Consider the following 24,698-nt stretch of genomic DNA (forward strand, 5'->3'; position numbering starts at 1 on the left):
CGGTCTTGATAGAGTTGAAATACTCGTTTCTCAACATGTTCTTGTAGAATCTACAACGAGACAAAAAAACTGTATACTGTTCTTTTACCGTTTAACACGTATGGAATGTCTAATGATTCGTTCGAATGTTTCTTGTTCACCTTTTCAGATGATTCGATGGTTTCTGAGGTTTCAGACGTTATTGGTAAGAGAAACGCTTTCCCACACCTTCATATTTCCTTCACTTTTTTGATTCCATGGAATATACGGTGAATCTAAGAAAGAGTTAATTTACAGGCAGCGCATATGATTCTAGCCGACATAATAGACAATGGTTTAGAAGGTGAGTAGTGCTCTTCTATTGTTGAAATCACCTCAAAACGCGTCCTCTACTTCTCTTTTTGTGTCTATTTCAAATTGTCCTTAAAAATTTGCGGATTTTATGGCTGAATGACAAAGGCTGGCGGTCATTCTCCTGAACACCTGAACATCGAACAAGTTGCTAAAAATGGTGCATGACCTTTCCGCAACAATGATCAACGAAGTTTCGAAAAAGTCTTTTAGTTGTTTTTCTCCGACGAGCGTTAATCTGGATAGTTATTCAGTTGGAAACAATACATAGTGTTCTTTGCTTATGCATCCAAGAAAAAAAAATCATCCAGGTGTTGTTGTAATAATTTCATTCATTCTAAGAATATTTTCACCATTTTCTTTTAGGTGAACCCGTAATAGAATGCGGTAGTGAAAGTCTTAGCGTTCGATTCCGTACTCGATCTCCTTTTGAAGGACACGTCTACGTCAAAGGGCATTACGGGTGAATTTTTCTTTAAATTTAGATTGAATAACGTTAATAAAAGTACATTTATTAAAATGGGATATGTATATGCTTTGATTTTTTAAGAAACCTCCTATTACAGGAAATTCTATTAAAAATGTCTTAATTTTTTGTCTGACCTATTGTGATTTTGGCAAACTAAACTTTTACAGAAAACGAAATCTTAGTCGGTGAATTTTTTTGTTGGTAAGAAAAAATTCAAGGACTTAACGGGATTCACTGGGAACCACCTGCACTCTAACCCTTTCTCTCGAAGTTTCTTGAAGAACTTTTTTTTTAAAGATATCAGTCGACTGGTGATCGATGAAGTCGATGGATGACCGACCCTCCATCTTTCCTATTTGTGACCATTGCATCGTTCTTTACCATCGTTCCTGGACATTGTTGATTTATTCTTTTTTTCATTCCCCCTGATTCCTCTTGTGGAAAAGAATAATTCAGGATTCATAATTAATTATGCAAAATACTCCATATTTGTCTGCTACTTTTACCCACGAAACATTTTAGAACACAAGGATGTCGTACGGACGCATCACTTGAGAACACTGCTAATATAACCGTTGGTTTCACTGAATGTGATGTGATACGACAAAGATCGGTTAGTTCTTCTTTTTCTTTCTGGATTTTCACCACGTTCTTCAATTCCTGTACTCTTGCTAATAATCAAATAAAATCGTCAATTCACGTTGTACAGTTTTTTCTTCTCTTGCACTCGTGACGTTTTTTTTCTTTAATTCATTGATGTGTAGCGTTGCAATTGATACTGGAGTTTTGCCAAGATCATCCATATTACTTGATCCTATGAGTTATTTTTGTTTCCAGTATTATTTGAGATGGAAATTTTGAGATTTTGAAAATTAATTTTGAAATTGAAATCTGTTCATCGTGTGAATACATGGTTTGAATTAGTTCAATGTCCTCGATTTCGATCTTATATTATCTCGTCGTTCGATGAACGCTAACGGAGATTTTCGCCTACAAGTAAATCATAAATCCAAGAATAAACCATCGTTAACCTTGAATGACGCATACGTTTGTTAGATTTGTGTGTGTGTGTGTTTTTCTTGCCCCCAAAACTTTTTCAAATTCGAATGTCAAGACTTCTCAGATTGAACAAACAGTAACGACGAATGAATGCATTTATATAGAAATACAAGTGTGAACAAGTGTGCTTGTCACGAACTTCTTCACATATGTGTACGTTTTCCATGCGTGAAAATCTTCACGAATTGTTGAAAAGGTACATTTGAGCGTGGGGAGAGGGGGCCTTCAACAGTTGTTCCACTACCATTTCGTGAAAAGAAATTTTCGTGAAATTATCAGCAAAAACGTGAGAAACTAGCTGAATTAACGGGCATACAAAGACTTTTCAACGCTGGTGTTTTTTTCGCGTCATTGAAAAGATTTCTTTCTTTACTTCAAATTTGAAAAATTTGAATCACAGTACGATTTTCTTCTTAGACGCTTTCTTATGTAGTTAGTATGTAATTATGTAACGTATAACAGGCTCCTCACATAGCCATAATTATAAATTCCAATTATCGAAGGTCAAGTGGTGCTTCAGCACTACGCAGCATTGCGTTACATTCGTTTGTCGTTCAGATGTATGAAGTATAGAAGACGTCATTGCGATAATAATTGCCGTATTGATGGTATTTTCCTCTTTTTTTTATTTTCAGAATTCACCACGAGGTCTTCTACTTGTCTCAACTGTTATCATTTCATTTCATCCGGTGAGTTTATGAAAATTATGAAGTATGAAAAAAAGAGAATAAGTGGTGTTTGTCTGCGAACATACATAAGTTTCAATGAAAGTAATTTTTTTTTACTTTACAATTTTAAATTAAATTTTACTTAACTCTAAAATGAAATAGTTTGTACTTTCTTTTTGTTCCTAAAATTCTCTGACTCAGACAAAGTGTGTTCCATTTTCTTTAATCTTTCTTTTCTGGTGCACCATATGTGTATGTGAATAAATAAATAAATAAATAAATAAATAAATAAATAAATAAATAAATAAATAAAATAACCTAGAGACATAAGACAAGCAAGTATTTTTAGTACTTTAGTTTAGTGCTAAATGATATATTAGGAATATTATTACTATCCTTGATATTATATTAAGAAGGATGTATTGTCCTTTGATAATGAAGAAGAAACATAAGATATATTTATTTATATTTATAAAACGTCGTTCATCCTTGAAATGGTAATGGAATGACATCAAAGAACGATGTAACGGTCTGTTTTGTGAGTTCCAGTGTTCCAAAACCATGTTATAATTTCAGGAGAAGTTTTTTTGTTCTTCCACAATCCACAGTTTAGAGTTTTGAAATAACACATTTCAGTCGAAACGATGAGTCTATTCAATGACAGTTTGAATTTTGAGAAAAAAAAATCCGGAGATTTCGTTCCTTAGAAATTCATCTATTCGATTTCCACAGAGGTCATGTGCAAACTTCCAGAACAAGGATCAATTTCATTGCTGGATGACCTTGTAGGTGTGTTTGTGTGTGTCTGTGTGTCTGTGTGTGTGAAATTCCTCAAAAGACAGGGACACATGAGTCACTAGTGTGTTCAAATGCATTAGACATGACTCCTTGTGTACGATGTCTGTCTAAGAAATAAAATAGAGCGGAAATTAGCACATTGACACGGGTGAAGAAATGATCATTGAGAGTTCATCGATGCTATTCCAAAACTTTTTCTGCCTACATAAATACATTATTACATCGATAGCGAATATATTTTACTTATATACTACTATTCCATGCTAATATCATAAGTAGGAGAATTTGATATGAATATTAATGATTATGATGTGAGGGATGTGGATTTTTTTGAGGATGCGTCTCCTTCAAAAACAAATATTATTGTCTTCTTTCTTTTTTATCTGTCTTTAGGGAACTCGGGAATCGGTTTCGGTTAGGGAATCTTTAGATTTCAAAATTTTTTAGGTGGTCATGATCACTGAGTATGGAAGGCTAACTTAAGGAAAGAGGCTAAATATCCTGAAGATCGCAAAGGTCTGACGAAAATTTTCTCTGCTAAAAATGTCCTACAGCTTTTCACAAGACCATCTGCTAAATCTGTTCCTTAATTTTTTTAATAATCATATCCTTGTTCCTATCAAACTATGACGATCTCCAAGCTCCGAGGAACATTCTCTTAAAAGATTAGGGAAAAAAAATCCCGATTTCCATTTCGCTATGCCTTTTCACACGTTTTCAGCTACAAATTCTTCCACTGACCGATCCAATATGTAGATTCCAGATTTTCTTTCAAATACGCTCTCCTGTAGTCCTCAACAGAACTAGTTCTTGCAAATCTCAGAATTAAAACCAGTTTATGATATTAGTCGCTATTTGTGATTTGGGACACGAAAAATAACAATGAAAGTGTTAGAAAGAGGTGATCCTTCGAAACTATTATACTTTAATTATAACAAATAATTTCTTAACCTAGGTAGGCAAACAGAAGTTGTGAATGATGAGAAGCAAAACAAAACACGAAACAAAAAATAATTCCACAGAATTAAATATCAGAAAAAAAAACACCATGTACGCTTTCATTCGTCAAAAAATCCACGATCATGAAACTTATGCGTTGTATCCTTACCACATTTTTAGATATATCTCTCTAATACTATTCATGTCTTCAAAAATAACTATCTTAGCTAAAAGTAGAGGTAAAAATCTTTTTTTTTTCTTTTTTTTTGCTGAAACAGCAGAGTATCAATGTGTTGCAGCACTTTTTCCACGGTTTATATAATATTTGGTTTGATTTCCAGAATTTTCTACGAAAATTTTGGGTAGAGAATATGATTTTTCTGGCGCCCATCAATAAAAATACATCTGCTTACTTTCCATCATATAATGTTCTATTGTAGGGCTAACGAAAAACATTGGTTATAAATTTGTAACCTACCTCTTTTCACTTATTTCGTATTTCTATACAATTCCACTAAGTAATAGATAAATTGGTGGAGTTTCTATCAAAAACATGGAGCGGTTCCACTTTTGCGCCTTCTCAGAAGTCATCCGCAAACCAGACCTCTGTACGTAATGAACGCTTCGAACAATCCATCTTTAACCATAACTGATGACGTCCAGATGAATCAATTTGATTCCAGCTTAAGTGAACGATTACGATTTTAACGTGAAACGTACACTTTAAGTAAGGCACGATCCAAGGCATGATCCTGTTTTTAATGATAGGATCGTTTTTTGCTGAATGAATCTATTAATCGCCAATGTTACGCATGTCCTTGTCATCTTTCATCTTTTTTCAGCTTTCATTTCTACCTGAAAGTGTTAAATGTTAACACCTTTTGATTGGAAAAGAGAAATAGAATAGAATATTCCATGGAATAAATCAATATTTTAAAATTAGAGCCTTCTACATAAGAGCGAGCACTGTTAAAACTGTAACATGTATGTATTACAGAAATTCACAAGTACCGAAACTGATTAAAAATTATGGCATAAATGAAAAATACGAATAAAGAATACGAATAAAAGAATAATTCAAATAAATAAATCTATTATCTAAGTACTGAAGAATTTTCAAGTTATCGAAAATAATTGGTAACATATGTTTACGTCAGTATACGATGATTCTCTACGAGGAACAGGATGTTTCTAGGATAATGGATGATAGTAAGAAAAGCTATTAATATCTGCTAATCATACTTATGCTTATGAAATGGATCATAATTCCTCCTAATGTGGAGTTCGAATGTCGTGCATTAACGGACTAAATCCACAAATGTTTGTATAAGGTCCGTATTCAAGTCTGTTTTTGTGTTTACAATGACGATTATGTTTATGTTTTGTTTTATGTTCATGCTATTCTTCCTTGAGAAACCAGTTTCTCCTGTTTAATGTAAAATGTCCAATGACATTTTCAATAAAATAACGCATTACTGAATAATAAGTGGGTGTTTTCTGGAAATAATGGATTTGAAGTTGTGCGAAGTTGTATTTATTTTGTGTGAAAACTAGAGAGATTTTGAAATTTGAAACAGTATGTAATTTTATTCAAATGTAGATCCTAGCATACACTAAAATGGTGTCGGCTTAAACAACATATGTAGTTGTGGTTAAAATAAAAAAGTAGTCTTTTTTAAATCTAAAAAAGTTAATTCAAATCTGAACACAAATGAAGACTAACTGGTCTCTTTATTTTCTAGCCCCAAAAAAAGGTAATTCAATTCTAATTACAAATGAAATCTAATAATTCAACGTAATTTAAATACTATTCCATGGAAATTCGTTGCTCATCTAAGCGATCTTTGAAAATTTTTGTTATTTTACTAGTTTTTCTCCTTTCAATTCAAAAAAAAAGAGGAAAAATTGTTGTCAATGACTGTGGCTGGACGATTTATTGCAATGTATCGAAGTCAACCTAAAAATCTTGAGAAGATCTAAAAAAAACGTTCTAGGAAGTGTCACATTTAGTTTAGCAAAAATTCCAGATGTTCGTCACGAAGATTGACAAGTCCTACAAAGTGCAGTGTTTTTATGCAGAGTCCTCAAAAACAGTGACCCAAAATCTGGATGTCAGGTACCTTCCTTTTTTTAGGTTCAAAATAACCGTCAAACGGGTGAAGTAGTTAATTGCAATTGAATACTTTTAAAGGGAAAAAACTTTTATGTACTCGTCTCCAACTTGCCTGAAGTTATCTCATAAATTGCACAAATTGCGATAAAATTAAAATTCAAAAGGATGATTACAGTGTACAAATAGGGATGCAGTACAATTCCCAGCATTATATTATTGTCATCTAAATATTTTCTTTTCACTAGAATCTAATATGGAAAAAAACATTCTGGAAAATTTAATTTTGCATTGTTCATTTTATGTAATAGTTTGAATCTCGTACCCAACCATTTTTAAAATAATATAGTAAGCATTCACGAAAAATGAAGGTTTTAAAAAAAGGAGAAAAAGGCAAGTAAGGCAAAAATAAGGTTGGAAAGGCAAATTATTTCAACTTTCCTGATAAACATAGGATTTCGGAAGAAGTCATCATAAAAAACTTAATATCAATGAAGAGAAATACACTGCACATAGTTGATCTTTGTTTGAAGTGCTTTTACCTTGAATAATGATAATAATTCAATTTTTTGTGTAGTCCCATAGTCTTTGGATTCATTCTTTATGTATATGTAATAAATCGATAACACCAATATGGAATGTAAAAGATAATTTTTCAAATTTTAGTGAAGGAAAAGATATGCAGAAGAATGTACTTGTGATTATCGGGGACGAGGAGACAAATTCATCAGCAGGACGACCATCGAACGTTCTACACGAGTGGGATACTCTTCTTGATAGGGTCAATCGAGGACCGCATTAACAAAATATAGTAATTTATCACAAATGTTTTATTTCTATTTCAGCGTTGCACGAAAATTGCCCAGCGAAACGATCAAATCAACAGTGCCACTTCCTGAATGTAGATATCAGGTGAGCTGATTCCTAGATCATCTCCCAAGGCAACTTGTCTTTTGTAAAATTTTCCCAGAATCTTATAATTTTTCCTTCTTTTATCACTTCTCTATCATCAATCTATAGTAATTTTTTAAACCGATTCTTTTTGAACCGCTCAAAAATGACTCATTAATACCATTTCTACTCAATTTCATCAAAAATTACGTAATGCGTCAAAAATGTTTTAGCCAATCCAGAACTCCTCACATAGTCTAAACAAAATTAAATAAGTAAAAAATTAATTAATTAATTTTACGCGGTCCAACTAAACATTTACGATAACCTCATCTCCATTGTTTTATTACTAGATACCTCAAATAAGTATCATTTCCAAACTAGAGCTCTTGGACCGATGTTTAATTCCGAGTACAGCTGAAAAAATTCCCGGAACGTAAACATATACTATCCTATTTTATTGTGCATTCTGTAAATATGTATCATTAATTTTTTATTAAACTCCTCGCTAGAAACTTTGAATGAATTAAGAGTTTCTCCTCCTTTTCTCTTTTTCCTATTGTTCTGTTCTTTAACTTAACATTTTTAAAAGACAATTAAAGAGTACATTAAAGCATTCCAGAAAAAAAAATAAAATCTCAACATTACGTCACAAATGGACTTTTCTAAAGTGGCGAAGTGCCGCCATTTCTCCAAGTAGACGATCCACTTACTTTTTGTGATGACGACACATAATTGATCTGGCCTCGATTTGATACATTTCTCCTCTTTTTGTCCATAACATTAAAATCCTTCCACCCTTCAGATTCTTAGTTATAACGTTTTTTTGCCTCCACTATTCTTTCTTCTGAACAAGTTCCAGGATATGTTTAGGTTCTTTCCGGCGGAAAAGATGGAGCACCATTAAAATTCGCTTCTGTAGGTCAACAAGTTTACCATGAATGGAATTGCGATCCAGACGGAAAATATGCAAGTAAGCTGACATGTTTTGGTTCTTTGAAAAATCCGTTCAACTTCTTTACTGCTATTCAGAAATTTACAGTTCTGAGTATCATTTTTTTTCGTGAAAAAATGTAGGTGACTCGTCATTTTGCGCAACAGTTCACTCATGTAATGTCAGAGAGGATGGAGGTCGTGAGGTACAATTACTTGACGAAAATGGATGCGCAGTAGACAGGTGAATTATTCCCCTAATAACTCCAGGTCACGTCAGGAAATTACTCGAATTTCATTTCGGACAATTTGTCATGAATTTCTTTTCAAAAGAATCTTATGTGTGCAAAACCCACTGACATGAGTTTAGCAGTTCCCTTCATCAGTTCAAATTAATTTAACTTGAGATTTATCAGATACCTGCTTAATAACCTGGAATACACTTCCGACCTAGTGGGCGGCCAAGTTTCGCAGGTTTGTTTCTTTATTTATCCGGTTTGCCAAAATTGTTATAAGGTCTTCAGGTATTCAAATTTGCCGACCAACCCTCACTTTTCTTCCAGTGCCAAATTCGTCTTAGTCTTAAGGAGGGTGATGTTTGTAAGGTGAGCTGAAAGTTATATAATTTTCACATATTACATTATATAAATTCAATTTTTACAAATTAAGCGTTCATCAGACGATTGTCCGAAGGCCTTGAGAGGTAAACGGTCATCTGAGAAAGAGGACAACAATGTTGATGTTATCTCACAATATATGACCGTCTTTGACATAGATGACACCACTGCAGGTATTTTGTTTACTAATTTGTATGGTTTGTTTAGGAGAAACATCAGAAAAACAGAAACAATCAGAAACAATCGAAAAAAAATCACTTCAATAAAATTTTATAAACCATCAAATAAACAAAGATTTGAAAAAAAAAACTTGAAACTTCGAGAAAACAAATTCTAGGAAGGAAAAGTGCCGATGGTTCTAATCAAAAAAGATAAAAAAAGGGGATTATTGAGGCTTTTTTGTCGTTTTTGTCTAAGCACTGCATTGAGAAGAAAAATTAAAAGTTCTTCTCCAACAATATTGAACATCCCTCCCTGCGTGATGCACATATCGAACTCAAAAATTATTTTTAGCGACAAAAAAGTATTTTTTTAATGTTAATAGTAGTACTCGAAATAGCAAGTGCAAACCAAGCCTTTCATCCGGGCTTGTTAAATTGGTACCAGACTCGTCTGGGATGATAAAAACACTGACTTGATTATCGGCTGGTCCCCGCAAGTCATTGTATAGGCCAGCACTTGTTCCAAAACCTCAGCGAGTATGAATTACAGTAAAACGCGTTAGCACATTACAAGTGGATTGATACGTCATTGACTTTATCCCTTATCCTTTTAATAATAGACAAAAATATGCAGTAATCTTCACAAGCACTAGAAGCATCCAGAATACATAATTATACTCGCACGACTTCATACACTATACACTTCATTCACTACTTTATTCATCCGTCAAAAATGATGTGGGCTAATTTCCATGTTTTTTAAGAAGAAAAATGATTATGTTTACAACAATAAGTCGAAGAAAAAATTTAAAAAAATTAAAACAACAATCCCTTCCCAATTCTTCTTAGACAATTGCCAATTAACTTAGCTGTGGTTACCCTCCTTGTAATTCTATATCCTTCCATTGCAAAAGCTAATTATTCTTCCAAACTGGCTTGTTTATTTTGTGAAAAACAAGTATGTATAAACATATGTTATACCTATTTCCAGATCCATCAACTTTGCGTCAGGATTCACTACGTGGAGACATTTGTATTTCACCACTTGCTGCCGGTAGTGTTCTATCCGCATTCGCATCATCTCTGTTGATTTGTGTGATCTGCATGGCCACTATGAATAGTCGAAGAAATCCTGCTCATGTGAAACTCGAGGAATGAAATCCTCCTCCAGATCAAATATTGCTCGTTTTCCTGCCCAATAGGAGCTGCCTATTTTGGTGCTTTTTTTCGGATTAGCAATGAGAGACCGTGTCCATCATGTAAATACTAGTTTCTGTCTTCTCGTCTTTTTTTTTCAAATGTGTCCTTTTTATTCAACATTGACAGTTCCATCTTACAAATTGGAAGTGTACTGTTACAGTATCTTACGCTGTCACATGTTCGTAATCTGTGTGAAAAATTCAAAGAATTTTAATAAAAAGCAGACGCTAGTTCTCATTGATAAGATTTGCTTGTTTATTTACTGCTATGTACATTAAATGGATCGTAAAGTAGTCACTGCGCCCGTACTGAGTTTGAAAAATTCAAAATATTCAAAAGAGAGGGTGTCGGCTTCACCTTCCCTTTCTGTACTACAGTTAATCCAGACGTTGCATGCATTTATAGGCGGTATACCACAAATCTGACGTCTTAAAGTAATCCGCGGGAGAAGCTAGAAATGAGATTGTAGACTGAGGGATCCGGGGTGGTTCCGCTCACCTCTAATATCCCTAAAAACAGCGTGGGAACCGCTTCATTTCCTACGAGGTGCGTTAGGACGCGCTTGTATGTATATGTTCCGGTATCCTCAACAACCTATTCATTGGTTTCATTGAAATGGGTAGGTGAGAAGATATCACTGATCCTCGACCGCTCGCACTTGTGTACGGCGCGTGCAGAAGGATGGTGTCGTACCCCGCGTCCAAGGAGCGGCAGGGATCGGCGGATGGGACCCGAAGCCGACCGCCCGGATCCGGAGGGGCTCCCGCTGGGCTAGCCACCACACGGCGGCCCAGCCCCTCCGAACCCTGCAGACTCGTCCAGAGTCCCATCCCCCTGCCGCGATTCCCTTTTCAGGGGCAATGGGGCTGTTCCCTCATCTTACCCTCCAACCTCGTGGCCTATGGATGAGCTGTGGTACAAGTGGATTTATGTGCGGATTTATCCTAATGTCGATGATTCGTGACAATGATAAATATACGATATTAAGAAGAGTGGATCGATTATGGGTCTGCCATGGTGCTCAGTGGTTACGAATCTCGGCTATTGAGTGGATGTAGTAACCGATCATATACGAAGACATGGGAGAACGACACCAAAGGGAAACGAAAAAACTGGACGTCGAGTGCACGGGGCCATATACACTGCGGACGCTACCGTAATACATTGCCGATGGCAATGTTTCACGCGCGCCGCCTGGGAAAGGGTGCCGGCTGGCTGAAAAAAAAAGAAAGAAAAAGAAAAAGAAAGACTGAGAAAGTCGTGCCGGACATGATGGCGCGTTGCAACTGAAATCGCCATTAAAAAAGGGATGTCTTCCTCGTCTTTTGTAACGGCTATTAGGAAGTGTTGAGCGGAACCATCCCGCAATCTAAAACCCCATCTTTGGTTTTTCCCGTGGTCCACTTCACCACTTTAAATTCCTTTAAACAATCAAAAATCATAAAAAGGTGAATTATTGCGAGAAAAGATGCAATAAAAATTTGCAGTTTGTTAATGGGTTTATATGATTTTAACAATTAGGAGGAGTTTCTAATGAAAACTATGCATAGATTCCAGCTTTCATCTATCCATCTCCGTGCTAACAACTAAAAGTGATATGATATTTCACAGCCCTTCAAGATTTATTTTGATTTTTAATGCATCTTTGTCATTTTAATTCTACTCTTGAGACTACATCATATTTCACCAAAAATTATTCTTTCATAAAAATTTCATAGAGTTTTAAAGGCAGCATATCACGAAATTGACGTAGTATAGAAACCCATGGAAAACATAGAGTTCGAGAAGTAGATTACGGATGTGAGCGTGACACCGCTCAATTTTTCCTAGCACTCCTAAAAAGAGGCGTGGGAACCGCTTTTCCTCCTACGAGGTACGTTATAACGCACATCTTAGTACATGTTTCGGTCCCCTTAGCTGACTATTTCATGTTTTTTTTTTGACTTGGCCGGTGAGGAGACGTTATTAATCTTCGACCGCTCTATCGTCCACGTGGCGCGTTGCAACTGATTTCGTAGGAAAGAACGCCGTTTGTCAAGCCGTTTCTCTGGAAGACTAGGGAAGATGAGTGGAGCCACGCTCGTTGCCATAATCTACAACCGAAGCTCATCGTTTTCCGCCGGGTTGAACGCCAATTTCGTGAGACGTTGCTTTTATAATTTTCTTATTATTTTAATTCAACTCTCGAATTAATACTTCATATTCAGTCCTCTTTTCAGAGAATCCTGTGCAATTTTTAGGATTGTGGTAAACTCATGCTCTACCGTTTTCGCGTTCTTCTAGCTGTTTTCCGCCATAACGTCACGATTTTATTGCTAGTTTCTTTACGTTATGTGCACGTCAACAACATCTACCACTTTTAACCTGCGTGAAGTGTTTTGATCTTCTGAGCCTTTGAGAAGAGCCTTTATTGGCGGAACCAAGAAGAACTGGAAATTTCAGACATGGAACGGAATTTTATACCCTCAATAAAGGTAGGGACAGGAACTTCTTCCTGTTAAGATCATTCTTTAAGCGCCAGCAATTTTATTTTCTCTTACTGACAATATTAGCAAATGATTTGCAGTACAAAATACTTTTGCACTAAGAACATTTCTGCTCTTTTTTTCTCTTCCTTTTACTTATTCTGGTGACGGTAGTAATATCAAGTGTTTTTGTTAAGGAATTTGTTCGAATTTTAAAGAAGAACACTTCAAGTTTACCTTCACAGGACTGTATTTAGGAAGAAGAAGAGAAAGAGAAATTTGTTTTGTTTTTATTTAGTTATACATTTCTATCGCGGTGGAATAGGAGTGAATTCAAAAATGAAGAAAAATATGGAACGAAGGCGTTCCGGAAGAAGCATTCTTTGTTGGTGCTGCTACATATGATACATAACGAATATGTAACTATGAGTTTATTTCTCAAACAATATGTTGACGTCAAAAATCATATACCCATGTGGTGCAACTATCTCTTTTTCCAAAATTTTTTCCAGAAAATATTTTTCTCTTAGTGAAAGATGTTAGAAAAAATAATTATATCCAGTCATTAGAGCTTTCGCGCACGAATCTACTGATGTCCAGATTTCATAACTTAGGTGAAAATGAGGCGAATTATGAAGAAAAAAGAATTCGCGCTCTTTTTCCTCTTCTGTCGCAGGATTAGCGATTTTAGTGTAGATAGTTGATTTCCTAGGCGGTATTGTGAAAGAACTCGAAATATTTAAAACTTTCCCAGTAAACCTTGGAACGTAAAATTTTTCATCAAAAAATTCTTATCGAATGAGCTTTTTTTACAGATACGTGCAAAAAAAGATTCCACGTCGCAATGCAATAAAAGAATCATATAATTCAACGAGATTGATTGGAAAAAACCCCTTTTTTATAGATTCCAAATAATTGCATAGTAATCCAGAGAGTAGAAATCCATAGTCCATGTAAGGACGATATAACCAGTGAGAGAAATCCGATAGCGTTTGGGAACGAAAAGATAACTGTGTGTTACGACACTGTTCTTTCTTCTTTGCGATCGTATTCACGCCATAATCGTCTACAATCTCATGAATGTTTGAACTTGTCGTAGTTATCACTACTCTTCAACTCTTCACATCGGCCTCAACACCTATATATTGGTTGGAAGACCACCCACCTTGGCGAGACTCCTAAACAGATAATTTTCCTTGGAATATTGAATACAGTACATCGGTTACGTATGTGTACACCCGTTAGGCGTCATGAACCAGTCGTATAAACGTGTTTTACATCGTCTACCACGTTCTCTATACTTTTCGAACTCATTTTGTACCGTAACTTCTTTTTTTTCTCGAAGATAGAGATACAACCATGGCTACATGGAAAACTGTGGACGATTTTTATGAACATTCTCATGTTGCATGTGTTCGAGTTGATGATTTGAATCAGTACGGTTAGTTATACTGTTTTTGTTTTACATCTCTCTGCGTTTTCTATGCTTTTTTCTTCTTTCACATCCTTAAAAGGTTTTTTTTTTCAGGGATTTCAAAGAATCAGAAAGGAGGTGGGTACCATACATATACTCCAGCGACAACGTTTACACGGAAATTAATCGAAATAATTTCAGTATCATATTATTTGAATTATTCACTATTACTACTTGACAGACATATTGGTTTACGCCATTTATTTCTACTCTCAATATTGACCGTATATTCACTTCTCGGAGGATATTATTTATGGTATTTCGAAAGCAATGGAGAAGCTGAAGTAAATTATTTTCTCAGGTTTTTTGTTAAAAAAGACCCTCTGAACTGACTTTATGGATAGACTTTAGGATTACTTTGCCAGTATGAACTTGAAGACATTTTCCTTGCTCTTAAAATGACGTCACTTCATCCTTAGAACTCTCTGAATATTTTTTTTTTCAAAAGAATTACCATATCTGAAGTGGTTTTAGGCAGTACCAGCCAGGAAAGCTGGTCTAGAGAATAAAATGCTGGAAATAGCTCAAAGATATAAGAATATGAACTCGAATCTAACGAATGAAGAAAAATCGGAATTATTAAAGGTAACGTTTTTGGAAGTGGCATTTTGTAATAGTTTTGTTGTGGAATTACATATGGTAGTTGGACAATATCACAGAAAAAAAGTTGTGGATTCAGAACTAGGGTTTATTCAATTAATCAATTTTGGTAACTATTCCATTCAATACTGTCCGATACTCATTCCATAAACAATGATCAATCATAAAACACGATTGGTATCGACTAACAACGTTCGATTACTGAACGATAATGACAGTTTTCAGAAAGATTATCTTGAACTCCTCAACACAGATGGACTTTATAAATGGTCAACCTACTATAAAAGTGATCATGATGATCACTGGAAATGGACATTTGGCAGCAGCTTTTTCTATTCGACAAATGTATATACTACGGTAGGATACGGTGGGTAAATTTAGCATTATTATTATTATTATTATTATTATTTATATTAACTAAATTAGCATTATTTATATTATTTTTCGCATTCATATGCGAACTCGTAAAAGCTCAGACGAATTCTGAGTTGAATTAAAAGTCAGGACGACAAGCGCTTCATTCTTTTATCATTTTTTTTACATCAAAATTGAAGGTGCTTTGTTCTGCTTCATCTATATGTGTAGTAAAAGAATAGAGTTATAATAAGTAGTAGTCAAGAAGAGGTACGATATTATTTTTCTATTTGACCATCCTATTTGTTGTTCCTCTGGAATGCCGCTGCTTCACGTATCAGTAGTGTGATTTTTTCTCGTTAAAAAGCAAATCCAGTCATTCCTAGATACGTTAATGCACGAAACCTTATTATTCAACGTAAATGCCTCAAATTTTTTGAAACTACATGTGATAATTCCCGAATTTGGACTGTTTTCAAATTTTTTGAGAGATTTTCAATAATTATCGTTTTATTTCTTTGTATATGTACTAGCAAATGATGTATATCTTAAAGTCTTCTGACCTGGTTGATCTGTTAGGTCGATATTCCACTCATTGATGACTTGACAGCAACGCAACGGGAATATTTTGGCCTGTACGTCGCTCATTTTTAGAAATCCTCGATTTTTAATATTTTTTATAAAACCTTATTACAACATCTATTTTGTTACTTTTCTACTTTTTCTTTTTTGAAGAAACTAGAGTAAAATGATTTTCTAGAAAAATAATTTTGTATAGAGTTAAGGAAAGTTCAAGAACATCCATGTTTTTCTTCTCATTTCTTTCACAAATCGGTCATATTGAAGTCAAATACATAGAAATGTGCTTCTAGGATCAATTGCTCCTGAAACGTTGGCTGCAAAATGTTTTACTGTACTATATGGCACTTTATTCTGTCCTATAACATGGATTATTGTTCGTGATATTGGACAACTAGCACTTGTTTATATGACAACAGTTTATGCAAGATTGAAGCTACGATTGTGAGTGAGATTTTCATCTTATTTCTTTTTTTTACTATCGATATACAATGTTTGAAAATTTATTTCGGCTGAATTAATTGTTTTAGCATGAAAATTGACGAAAAATCTGATCAGGTGTTCATGCTACCGATATGGATATGTGTCAGTATTTGTGGACGTGAGTCTATCACCATTTACGCACGATTTTTGTACGTTCACATCCTATTTTTTTTCTAGTCATCATGTTTATTGGGACAATATGGGTGTACTATTACGATGCTATGTCTGGACCACCAGGATCTGGTCTTGACTGGTTCCTTTCGATGTACTTCACCTTTCAAACATTTACAACCATTGGTCTTGGTGATGTTATGCCTAATAACATACCAGTAAGTCTTTTTTTCACTTTTCTTTAATATTAACTTAGTAGGAAGTATCTGGAGATCAGTATCTAAAGTTTATTACTTCAAAATGAGAGTAAGCCACAGTTTTCAGTTCGATCCAGTTATTTGTTCCGTGTTTTTCTTCACCTTGCCGATGTTGAAAGTTATGAACCGAATCTGCTACCTTAGTATGGAAAATGGTGTCTACGGTAAGACTATTCGCGCTTTCTATCAAATTATGGGAAAAATCTACTGTCAGCTGTCCTTAGCGCATCCTGGATTTATTGGTGAATCAAAATTAGTTAGCTTATTTATTGAGAACCTATTTAAGTTGTAAAAGACGAATCGTTACCTGCAGGAAGCTTTGTTTAAGATTTTCTGAGTTTTTTCTTTGTTAAACTAAAACCATCTAGTGGTTTCTGGACCACCTCCTTCCTTACTCAGTGATCTTTTAGCTTGATATAACTTTTCATGACTTTGTTTTCTTTTTAAGCAGGAATTACGTAGAAGTTGCTGAGATCTCCTAAATTCTCTGCCTGTAGTTTTTCTAGAAAAACCACAGAACGGATTTCTCCTCCTTTTACGACAGAAAAATCAATTAAAAAAAACTTAAAAAACACAAGAAATAAACGTGGTGGTCAGCATAGGATTATACAAAAAATACTCAAAGTCAGTAGAGGTCCGAGAAAAAACGACAGAAGAACTGAAACAATGACGGTGTGTCTTTACTGTTAACTCGTCATTGAAAGAAATACAAACTTTAGAGGTGAGGTAGATTAGAAAGAGTGTGGGACTTCCACATGCGCTTACTTCCCATATTAATACTCTTTAAAAAATCTGAGCTATAATAGACTCAAAACGAAATGAAGCACGCTGCAGTTGCGTAAGCGGTTGCGCTCGAAGCGGTGCGGTGGAGATAGCAGTTGGAATCGAGCTGGGACCATCGCGAACCACGGTAGTAGCAATGGTTCTCACTCGATCCTGACCGCTACGCTCCACCGCAGCGCTTCGAGCGCAACCGCTTACGCAATTGCACGGTGCTTCATTTCGTTTTGACTCGACTATAACTCGTCTAATTCAGGTGCGTTTGAGGTTCTAAGCAATAGAATACAGGCAAATTGCTGTAAACAAGCGGAACCAGCATCGCAGGTAATTTCGAATATTCGACCAAAGTCACTCCTGTTATTCGTTCGTAACTTATTTCTCATTATTCCAGATAGAAGTCGCTATGAAGCCAGGAGATCAGAAGCAAGCAGATGAGGTGGATATCTGAAAAGAAACGTTTAGATCCTGCTGATGTTATCGAAATTTTCTTCTTCCAGCTTGACTTCACTAATCAATTGACTATTCAATCGATAGCAACGTTTATGAAATCGAATGCTGACGTCTATGGCGGTCGACTGGGAAGAGTGAACCTGCGGAAATCCGACGTCGAATTGGAGTCATCCACGAGATGATCTCCGATCATCCTACTTCACTTCTGTACAACGGGCATCCACTTATCACTTGTTCATAAATATTTTACTGCACCTTGTGTACAGTTTCGGTACCGATGTGAAATTTCTTGAGTCACGTATTGAGTCTGAAAATCGTAGTTAAGGAATTTTCCTCTTCGTATGAAGTAACAAATGCATAAAAAATGTTTGAAAAAAAGAAGCGATAAAATTGTGATTATGAAAAAATTCACTGATGAAATTAAAGAAGCAGTACTATCTTATTCCTGATAAATTCAACCGGAACATCACGTGAAGATTGGTCAAAACATGCCCTCCTCCATTTGAGGGACAGAAGATTATAAAACATTAGAGATTAACACACGAGGAATACTGTCCGAATACATAGTTCTAATTTTTTTACGAATTCCTTATGGAGCGCTTAAAAATATCCGGATATATCATAGATGCAGATGAATGAGGTCAATCTAGGACTTATACGAGGTGGATTTTATCCATATGTGGGGTTGGTGGTTCACTGGCCCGGCTTGGAGCACTTCCAGGTCATCCATATCTTCCAGGGGATTCACGATCACATTAACTCCTTATATTCCCTAGCTCTCATTTGTTACTTGAAGACTACCAGTACAGGCTGAACATCGTTTGTTAAGCAGATTGAATTTGCGATTCCTTCTTACAAGATCCAAAACATTAAAATTAATCGACTTTCGCTGTGGGACAAGATTTCTTATATTTTGTTAATTTTGCATTTTTGGCACTTTTTCTGGATAACAATAATAATGTACTCTTAGAGGAACGAGTCACTTACCTATATATCGTTTATGTCGGCGCTAGTAGCGACAAATGGCGACGGTTGAGCTGGAGGTCTACAGGGCTCTCTGGCGTTCTTCTTGCACTGATACTGTAAAGCCATCTGTTTTAGTATGACCACGGATGATAAACTCTAGACGTTCACAAATAGTTCGTAGACCTTGGCCAATTTGTGCACGGATGTTTACACTAAACTTGTTTACTGTTGTGTTTATTACAGTAGGTTTATAACATAATGGTAGCCATTATTTCGCCAAGAAATGACGTGATGATCGTTGGGCTGTGAGCGTTTACATTACAATGTTGACCTTGTACAGGGTTTCGATGACGACATTTCTAGGAACGCAGTACGCAAGTACGCGTAAGGATCACAGAGACTAAAATCGTTTTTCTATCGTTGAAATGAAATCCGATCTCAGGTTAAATATTAATTTAAAAATTAAATCAGGACTAAAAAAATCGAAAACAATATCTTGTAGTGAAAGAAATCCTACAGCAAATAACTATTACATAACGCTAAGCTCTTTTTTTTTGTGCATGACTTTAAATTTATCAAAAAAAGGATTACTTATGTAACAAAATAATATTTTATGAAGAGCTTGGAAGCGGATTCTACACTTTCAATATTATTTAATAGGAAAAATAGTCCTAGATCAAAGAACAAGGAATTATCCAGGAGTGTCTTAAATGTTTGAGATTAAGCTGACACACAGTGCCTATTTTCCCATAAAATATTTGTAACGTCAAAGTTTGATATCCACGAAAGCATGAGATGCTATCTGTTAGACCTATCGTGATAATTATACCGTAACCGATAACGTTACAGTAGATATAACAGTTCCTGTCCCATGAACAGTGGAACTTAGGAAACAGATTATTTCTATTACAGATTATTGTGGATGGAAAGAGCTGCAAGTTTGCGAATTTATCTTTAATCTGTAGTCTGTTAGGATTGAGAGCATCTCCTGAAGAATCAGATTACTCTGTGTTATATTTAAAGTCGATGCTGGTGTAGTGTAGCGGTTTGAGATTTCGCTTCCTGCACGATCGATCGGAGGTTCGAAGCCACCGTAGTGCTCACCAAACCCCGGGGTCGCTAAATTGGTAGCAGATTGTCTGGGAAAATAAAAACACTGGCTTGACAGACTATCCCTCGCAAGTCATTGTATAGGCCAGTGACACGTTCGTAAACCTCAAACGATTCTAAATTGAAGTGAAGCCCAAGCGGATTAATTAACGCCAGAAACTTTGTCCTAACTTTATATTAAATTCACTATAGTCACTGGCGTATCAATCCACTTAGGATGCGCCAACACGATTTGTTGGAATTCGTAATCATTGAGGTTTTTTGGAACGCGTGTTGGCTTATACAATGAATTGGGGGGGGGCAGTGATCAAGTCAGCGTTTTTATCCTTTCAGACCAGTCTGGTGCCTATCAACCCAGAAGGGATCAAAGGCTTAGCTTGCACTAGGGCGGTTTCGAACCATCGACCGTGTGCCTATAACGGACCTCTAAACGACTGCGCCACACACACCCCTGCGTTATATTTGTAAGGTTAAAAGCAATTTATTGGCAGATATAAAAAAAAATAAAGAGAATTTCCTGCCTTTCCTGAAAAGAGCACTCCACTTAAAAATCAAATTTGAAGGGGTTTATTTAAGGTTAATATTCAAAAGTTAGTAATAATTAAGTAAAAGAAGAATAAGGATAATAATAGTAGTAGATAGTAAAGATTAGTAAAAGAAGAATGTTTTTTTTTTTTCATTTCTATTCCTTTCGATTTATATAACCCTTAGCGAAACGATGTAAAAAATTGAATCTGGTCTAGTCGCACCCATTTCAACGTCATTTACTGGATTCATTCAGAAAGCAGGGCTATAATACTTAGTAAAGAGGTATTTACCTGTAAAAAGCAGGTTGTGAAGTAGTAAGAATGGTCTCCGGGAGTTTACTATGGAGTAAAAAGTTGCGGCAACAATGTATCATGTTATTTTCACGTGATTATATCAACCGTACCAATGATGTCATTGTTATGCCACGCCTATCCGTTTTAAGCGTTCTTTAAGAGGACCGCGATGAGATCGAGATCCATCATAGGTTTCTTGTAGATGTTTTGATGAATCCACACTTTATTTATCGTTTTACTGTGTTCATTTATTCATGTACTGGAAATATTTGCAGTATATGTTAAAAAAAACCTTAGTAAATCAAAGTTCCCTTCAAATATTTCAGAATGGGACGTGAAACAATCGGTGAATTCTTCTATCATTCCCGAGTTCCTAAAATTGACATCACTAATTTCAATGATACAACAAATTACAAATATACAGGTGCAGTATTTTTTATTAAAAAGAATTATCCCAATATGACAGAAATTTAAGTGATATCATCCAGATGATCCAACTCTTATTTAATAAGATCGTCCTCAAACACTCATTATTCCTCATTATTCTTCCAATGTCTCACCAATGGTCTGTATCATTAACTAAGTTAATACACACTGATTCAAAAAAAAGCTTTAGCAAGTGTTGGTAATTAATAATTAACTAGTATTAGTAAACCTATTTTAGTGTTTTTTCTTTTTTATTTGATTTTTAACGGAAAAAAAACCTGGTTCTTGAAGAATTTTCTTGACGTTGAAGGGTGCAGTGAAACTGAAACTTTGAAAATATCGTATGTCATATCAACAACATAGAGCAATTCCGGAATTTCAGCAGAACCAGAAATAAAACGAATCGATCCATGCCCCACTACGAAATGCATTCATCAAAGAGAACAGAATATAGGTAATTTCTAAAGTATTTTTGAAAATACCCGAAAAATTTACCCAGCGGATTGTTTAAGGATACAAATGGAACAAATATTACTGGCTATGGAAAGCTAACGAATGGATTGGTCTACGCCATTTATTTATGATATTTATGATCATTGCTTATACAAGTATTGGAGCGTTTTTATTTTACAGGATCGAATCTAGAAATGAAAGAGTTGTAAGTATTATTTGGTGTATAGCTCCATTGTCCTCCGTTCTTATATGATTTTAAGGTTTACCCTATTCGTGTCAAGTACCTAAACGGAAAGGTTCTGGATATAGCAAAGAAGCTTAAGGAGAACTCATCGTGGAACATTTCAAGGATATTTCAAGAGTTTAAGGTTTGGTGTTTTCCAAGGATTGAAAATCTCTAAAGTAATGTGTACATATGTCAGGGGTCAGACTAATTTTTTTTTCAAGTAAACATCTCCAGAAAATACTTTTCTAGACGGACTACAAGGATTTGCTTGCTTTCGACAATGTTTACAAATGGTCTGCTTATTATCGTACAGATGTACAGTATAAGTGGAATCCATGGAGTGCAACATTTTTTGCGATGAACCTATACACAACTGTTGGTTACGGTAAGCTAATGTCAAATTTTAGTTGTTCTATCTAGATATGGTGAATATTTACGAATCCAGGAACAATTGCTGCCGAAACTACCATCGGAATAGCTGTAGTTATTCTTTATACATTACTTTTCTGCCCAGTAACAATGGTAATTAGTCGTGATTTGGGACAGTTTGGCTTGGTTTACCTAACAAAACTGTATGGTTTCATAAAATTCCGATATACGTAAGTTTTTTATGCACTTAAAAAGGTTTGATTTCTTGTAGATTATCCTGATAATTTGAAGGTCCACGATAGAAAAAGCGAAACTCCATGCTGATGATCTTATAATCCTCCCTATAAAATACGGCTGGATAGCTATGTTCGGTTCGTTTTTGCTGATCGTACTAGTAAAGTGTTTGTTGAGTTAACCAAAAAGATTAAAAATTTCAGGATTTCTTGGTATTACCACAATTTTCTTGTACTACTATGATGGTCTCACCGGTCCCGATGTTGGCTTATCGTGGTGGGAGTGTTTTTATTTCTCTGTACAAACCTATACTACTGCTGGATTCGGTGATATCATGCCCATCAACGTTACGGTAACTTCATTTCTCATTTTCAACATTATTAAAAAAACAAAAAAAATAAAAACAGCAAATACTTATAAAATGAAACGTAAGGACCTGCAATCAGTGTTTTCCTCGCTGTTTTTTTTTTCTCCTAGACAGTTTTCCTTTAGTTTCTCGGATCTTTCGACTCTTAACGTCATAATATTCATCGCTTTACTTGATTACCTTTAATTACCTTGTATTCTAAACAGTTATTCAAAGGAAAAGAAACTGAGTAATTTTTTTCTGGAAACCAACGTAGCTCAGTTTCTCTTCCCGTTGTTTCATCGTCTTTAATATTTAAAATTTTCTTAAGATAAATTATTTTCGACCAATGACCTAACATATTTTTAGTTCGATCCTATTGTGGGTCTCGTCTACTTCTTTTGTTTACCAGTGCTGAAGGTTGTAAATCGAATGACTTATTTATACTTGGAAAACGGGATCCACGGTATGTGTACTAAAACAATTTTGAATTTCGCAATCGATAACATGATTTTTTTTAATGTAACTGTCGATATTTTGCGCATGTGAACTATGGCTTTAAATGTTTTTTTAGCCCAGAATTTAATTTTAGCGCAATCCTGAGATTGTTTATTATTGACGTATAACTTGACGGACAACTCTATATTTTTTGTTGTTAAGACAACCATAATTCTTTTTATAGGATACTTTGCTATGATCGAATCAAAAATCAATCGCTATTTGAATAACACGCACACTACAAGTTGCCCGGTACTTAAATATTCATATTTGTACTTATAATCTAGTACTTAAATTATTTATCATGTTGAATTTAAGCTATCAAACTCTCAAATACCTTGCACAACCTTGCGTGAGAAAGATTACGGCAGCAATTATGAGGTTTGTGCGACTTTTTTTTTATTTAATAATCTTTCTATTCTTCCTAAAAGCATCCAACACTAACAAGTACATGGATACCATTTACTGCCATTTTTCGAGGCAATCCTTCAAAGTATCAAAATTTTCAGCCCAGAAACTACAGCCAGATGGCTTTAATTATCTTCAAAAATCCTAGGAATCAAGTCAATTACTCTTTCATTGGGCTAGGATGTAACCTTTTTCTAAAAGGGATTGCTTAACAGAGTTTAGCCTCATGAACAATTAGAGTAAGCGTTAATACGTTTCTCCGTCAGATCCCCCACATAAGCTGAATAGTGTGGATTTTCATTATCCACAAATTTCCAGCCGTTAATTAGAAAGAAAGCATTGAGCGATTAGTGAGAGCATGTTGCTGTCAGATCACCTTATTGCTATTCACTGCTATTCAAACTCTATGTAACGAATGAAGATATCCAGAAAAAGAAACTTTCTTTTTTCCAGCCTGAATGGGTCAACAACTTCACCATTCATTCGTTAGCTGCTATGGCATCAAGTTCAGCTGATGTATTCGGTGGAAATCTTGGAAGAGTTGATTTGAGAACCGACGATTTATTACCAGTACAGGATCCTATAAGAAAACCTAGTAATGCTGCTTAATTGCAACGCATCAGCAGCAGGTGAATTGAAAAGAGCAGACCTCATGACTTAATGATATCCATGAAAGTTCTGTAAAACCTTTTTCAATACTTTCTGCTCTGGATTTAATGTGATACAATTTCTGGAAGTCGTCCTTTACAATTATTGTGGCCAGTGTAAATAAACTAGTGATCTGTTAGGTTGTATATCTTCTCTACTTTTCCCTTATAAGTCCTTGAAATATTAGTAGGGTTTTTTAAACAAAAAATGTGTCAAAAATAGATAAAAATGAATAAAAGAATATTAATTACAAAAATGTGTAGTGAGCACCAACACCTGTATATCTGAGCAAGTATCCTTCTTTTATCATGGATCTATGGTTATTGATTATTGATTGACTGTATTCCCATCGAAAGCCGAATTCACGAAAAAGAATGTCTTTCTGATTCATGCACATCTTCATCCTTAGAATCAAATGACATAAATCCGTAAAGTGTATCGTATCAAAGCTTGGTGCTAAAGCAA

General features: G+C 35.1%; 2 protein-coding genes across 4 annotated transcripts; both read left to right on the top strand.

The window, feature by feature from the left end:
* Window positions 1–148: 148 nt before the first annotated feature.
* Window positions 149–10,133, top strand: RB195_026118 (uncharacterized protein; the record flags this gene model as incomplete). The annotated part of the gene is made up of 14 exons (XM_013437451.2): window positions 149–184; window positions 277–322; window positions 697–793; window positions 1,322–1,412; window positions 2,494–2,547; window positions 6,291–6,379; window positions 7,040–7,132; window positions 7,219–7,285; window positions 8,138–8,237; window positions 8,342–8,441; window positions 8,614–8,671; window positions 8,722–8,802; window positions 8,867–8,987; window positions 9,967–10,133. 14 exons carry the CDS (start codon window positions 149–151, stop codon window positions 10,131–10,133), a joined length of 1,200 nt encoding a protein of 399 aa, XP_013292905.2.
* A 3,866-nt stretch (window positions 10,134–13,999) lies between these two features.
* On the top strand, window positions 14,000–24,194 carry RB195_026119 (uncharacterized protein; the record flags this gene model as incomplete). Of its 3 annotated transcripts, XM_064214530.1 has the most annotated exons (18): window positions 14,000–14,081; window positions 14,169–14,192; window positions 14,256–14,398; window positions 14,589–14,699; window positions 14,940–15,081; window positions 15,941–16,091; window positions 16,178–16,248; window positions 16,308–16,459; window positions 16,566–16,662; window positions 17,535–17,602; window positions 17,670–17,714; window positions 17,776–17,862; window positions 21,765–21,872; window positions 21,980–22,115; window positions 22,176–22,329; window positions 22,391–22,470; window positions 22,537–22,685; window positions 24,039–24,194. In XM_064214530.1, the coding sequence occupies 18 exons, from the start codon at window positions 14,000–14,002 to the stop codon at window positions 24,192–24,194; spliced, it is 1,956 nt and encodes a 651-aa protein (XP_064070411.1). The 3 variants fall into 3 exon arrangements, with proteins under 3 accessions (XP_064070411.1, XP_013292904.2, XP_013292903.2); XM_013437449.2 differs by lacking the exons at window positions 14,000–14,081; window positions 14,169–14,192; window positions 14,256–14,398; ... (7 more) ...; window positions 17,670–17,714; window positions 17,776–17,862 and adding exons at window positions 20,953–21,049; window positions 21,434–21,505; window positions 21,564–21,709; ... (1 more) ...; window positions 23,362–23,429; window positions 23,496–23,558; XM_013437450.2 differs by lacking the exons at window positions 14,169–14,192; window positions 14,256–14,398; window positions 14,589–14,699; ... (5 more) ...; window positions 22,537–22,685; window positions 24,039–24,194 and having other exon boundaries at window positions 17,776–17,910.
* Between the last annotated feature and the right edge of the window lie 504 nt (window positions 24,195–24,698).

The sequence above is a fragment of the Necator americanus genome, chromosome X, assembly GCF_031761385.1.
Source record: "Necator americanus strain Aroian chromosome X, whole genome shotgun sequence".
Lineage (NCBI taxonomy): Eukaryota > Metazoa > Nematoda > Chromadorea > Rhabditida > Ancylostomatidae > Necator > Necator americanus.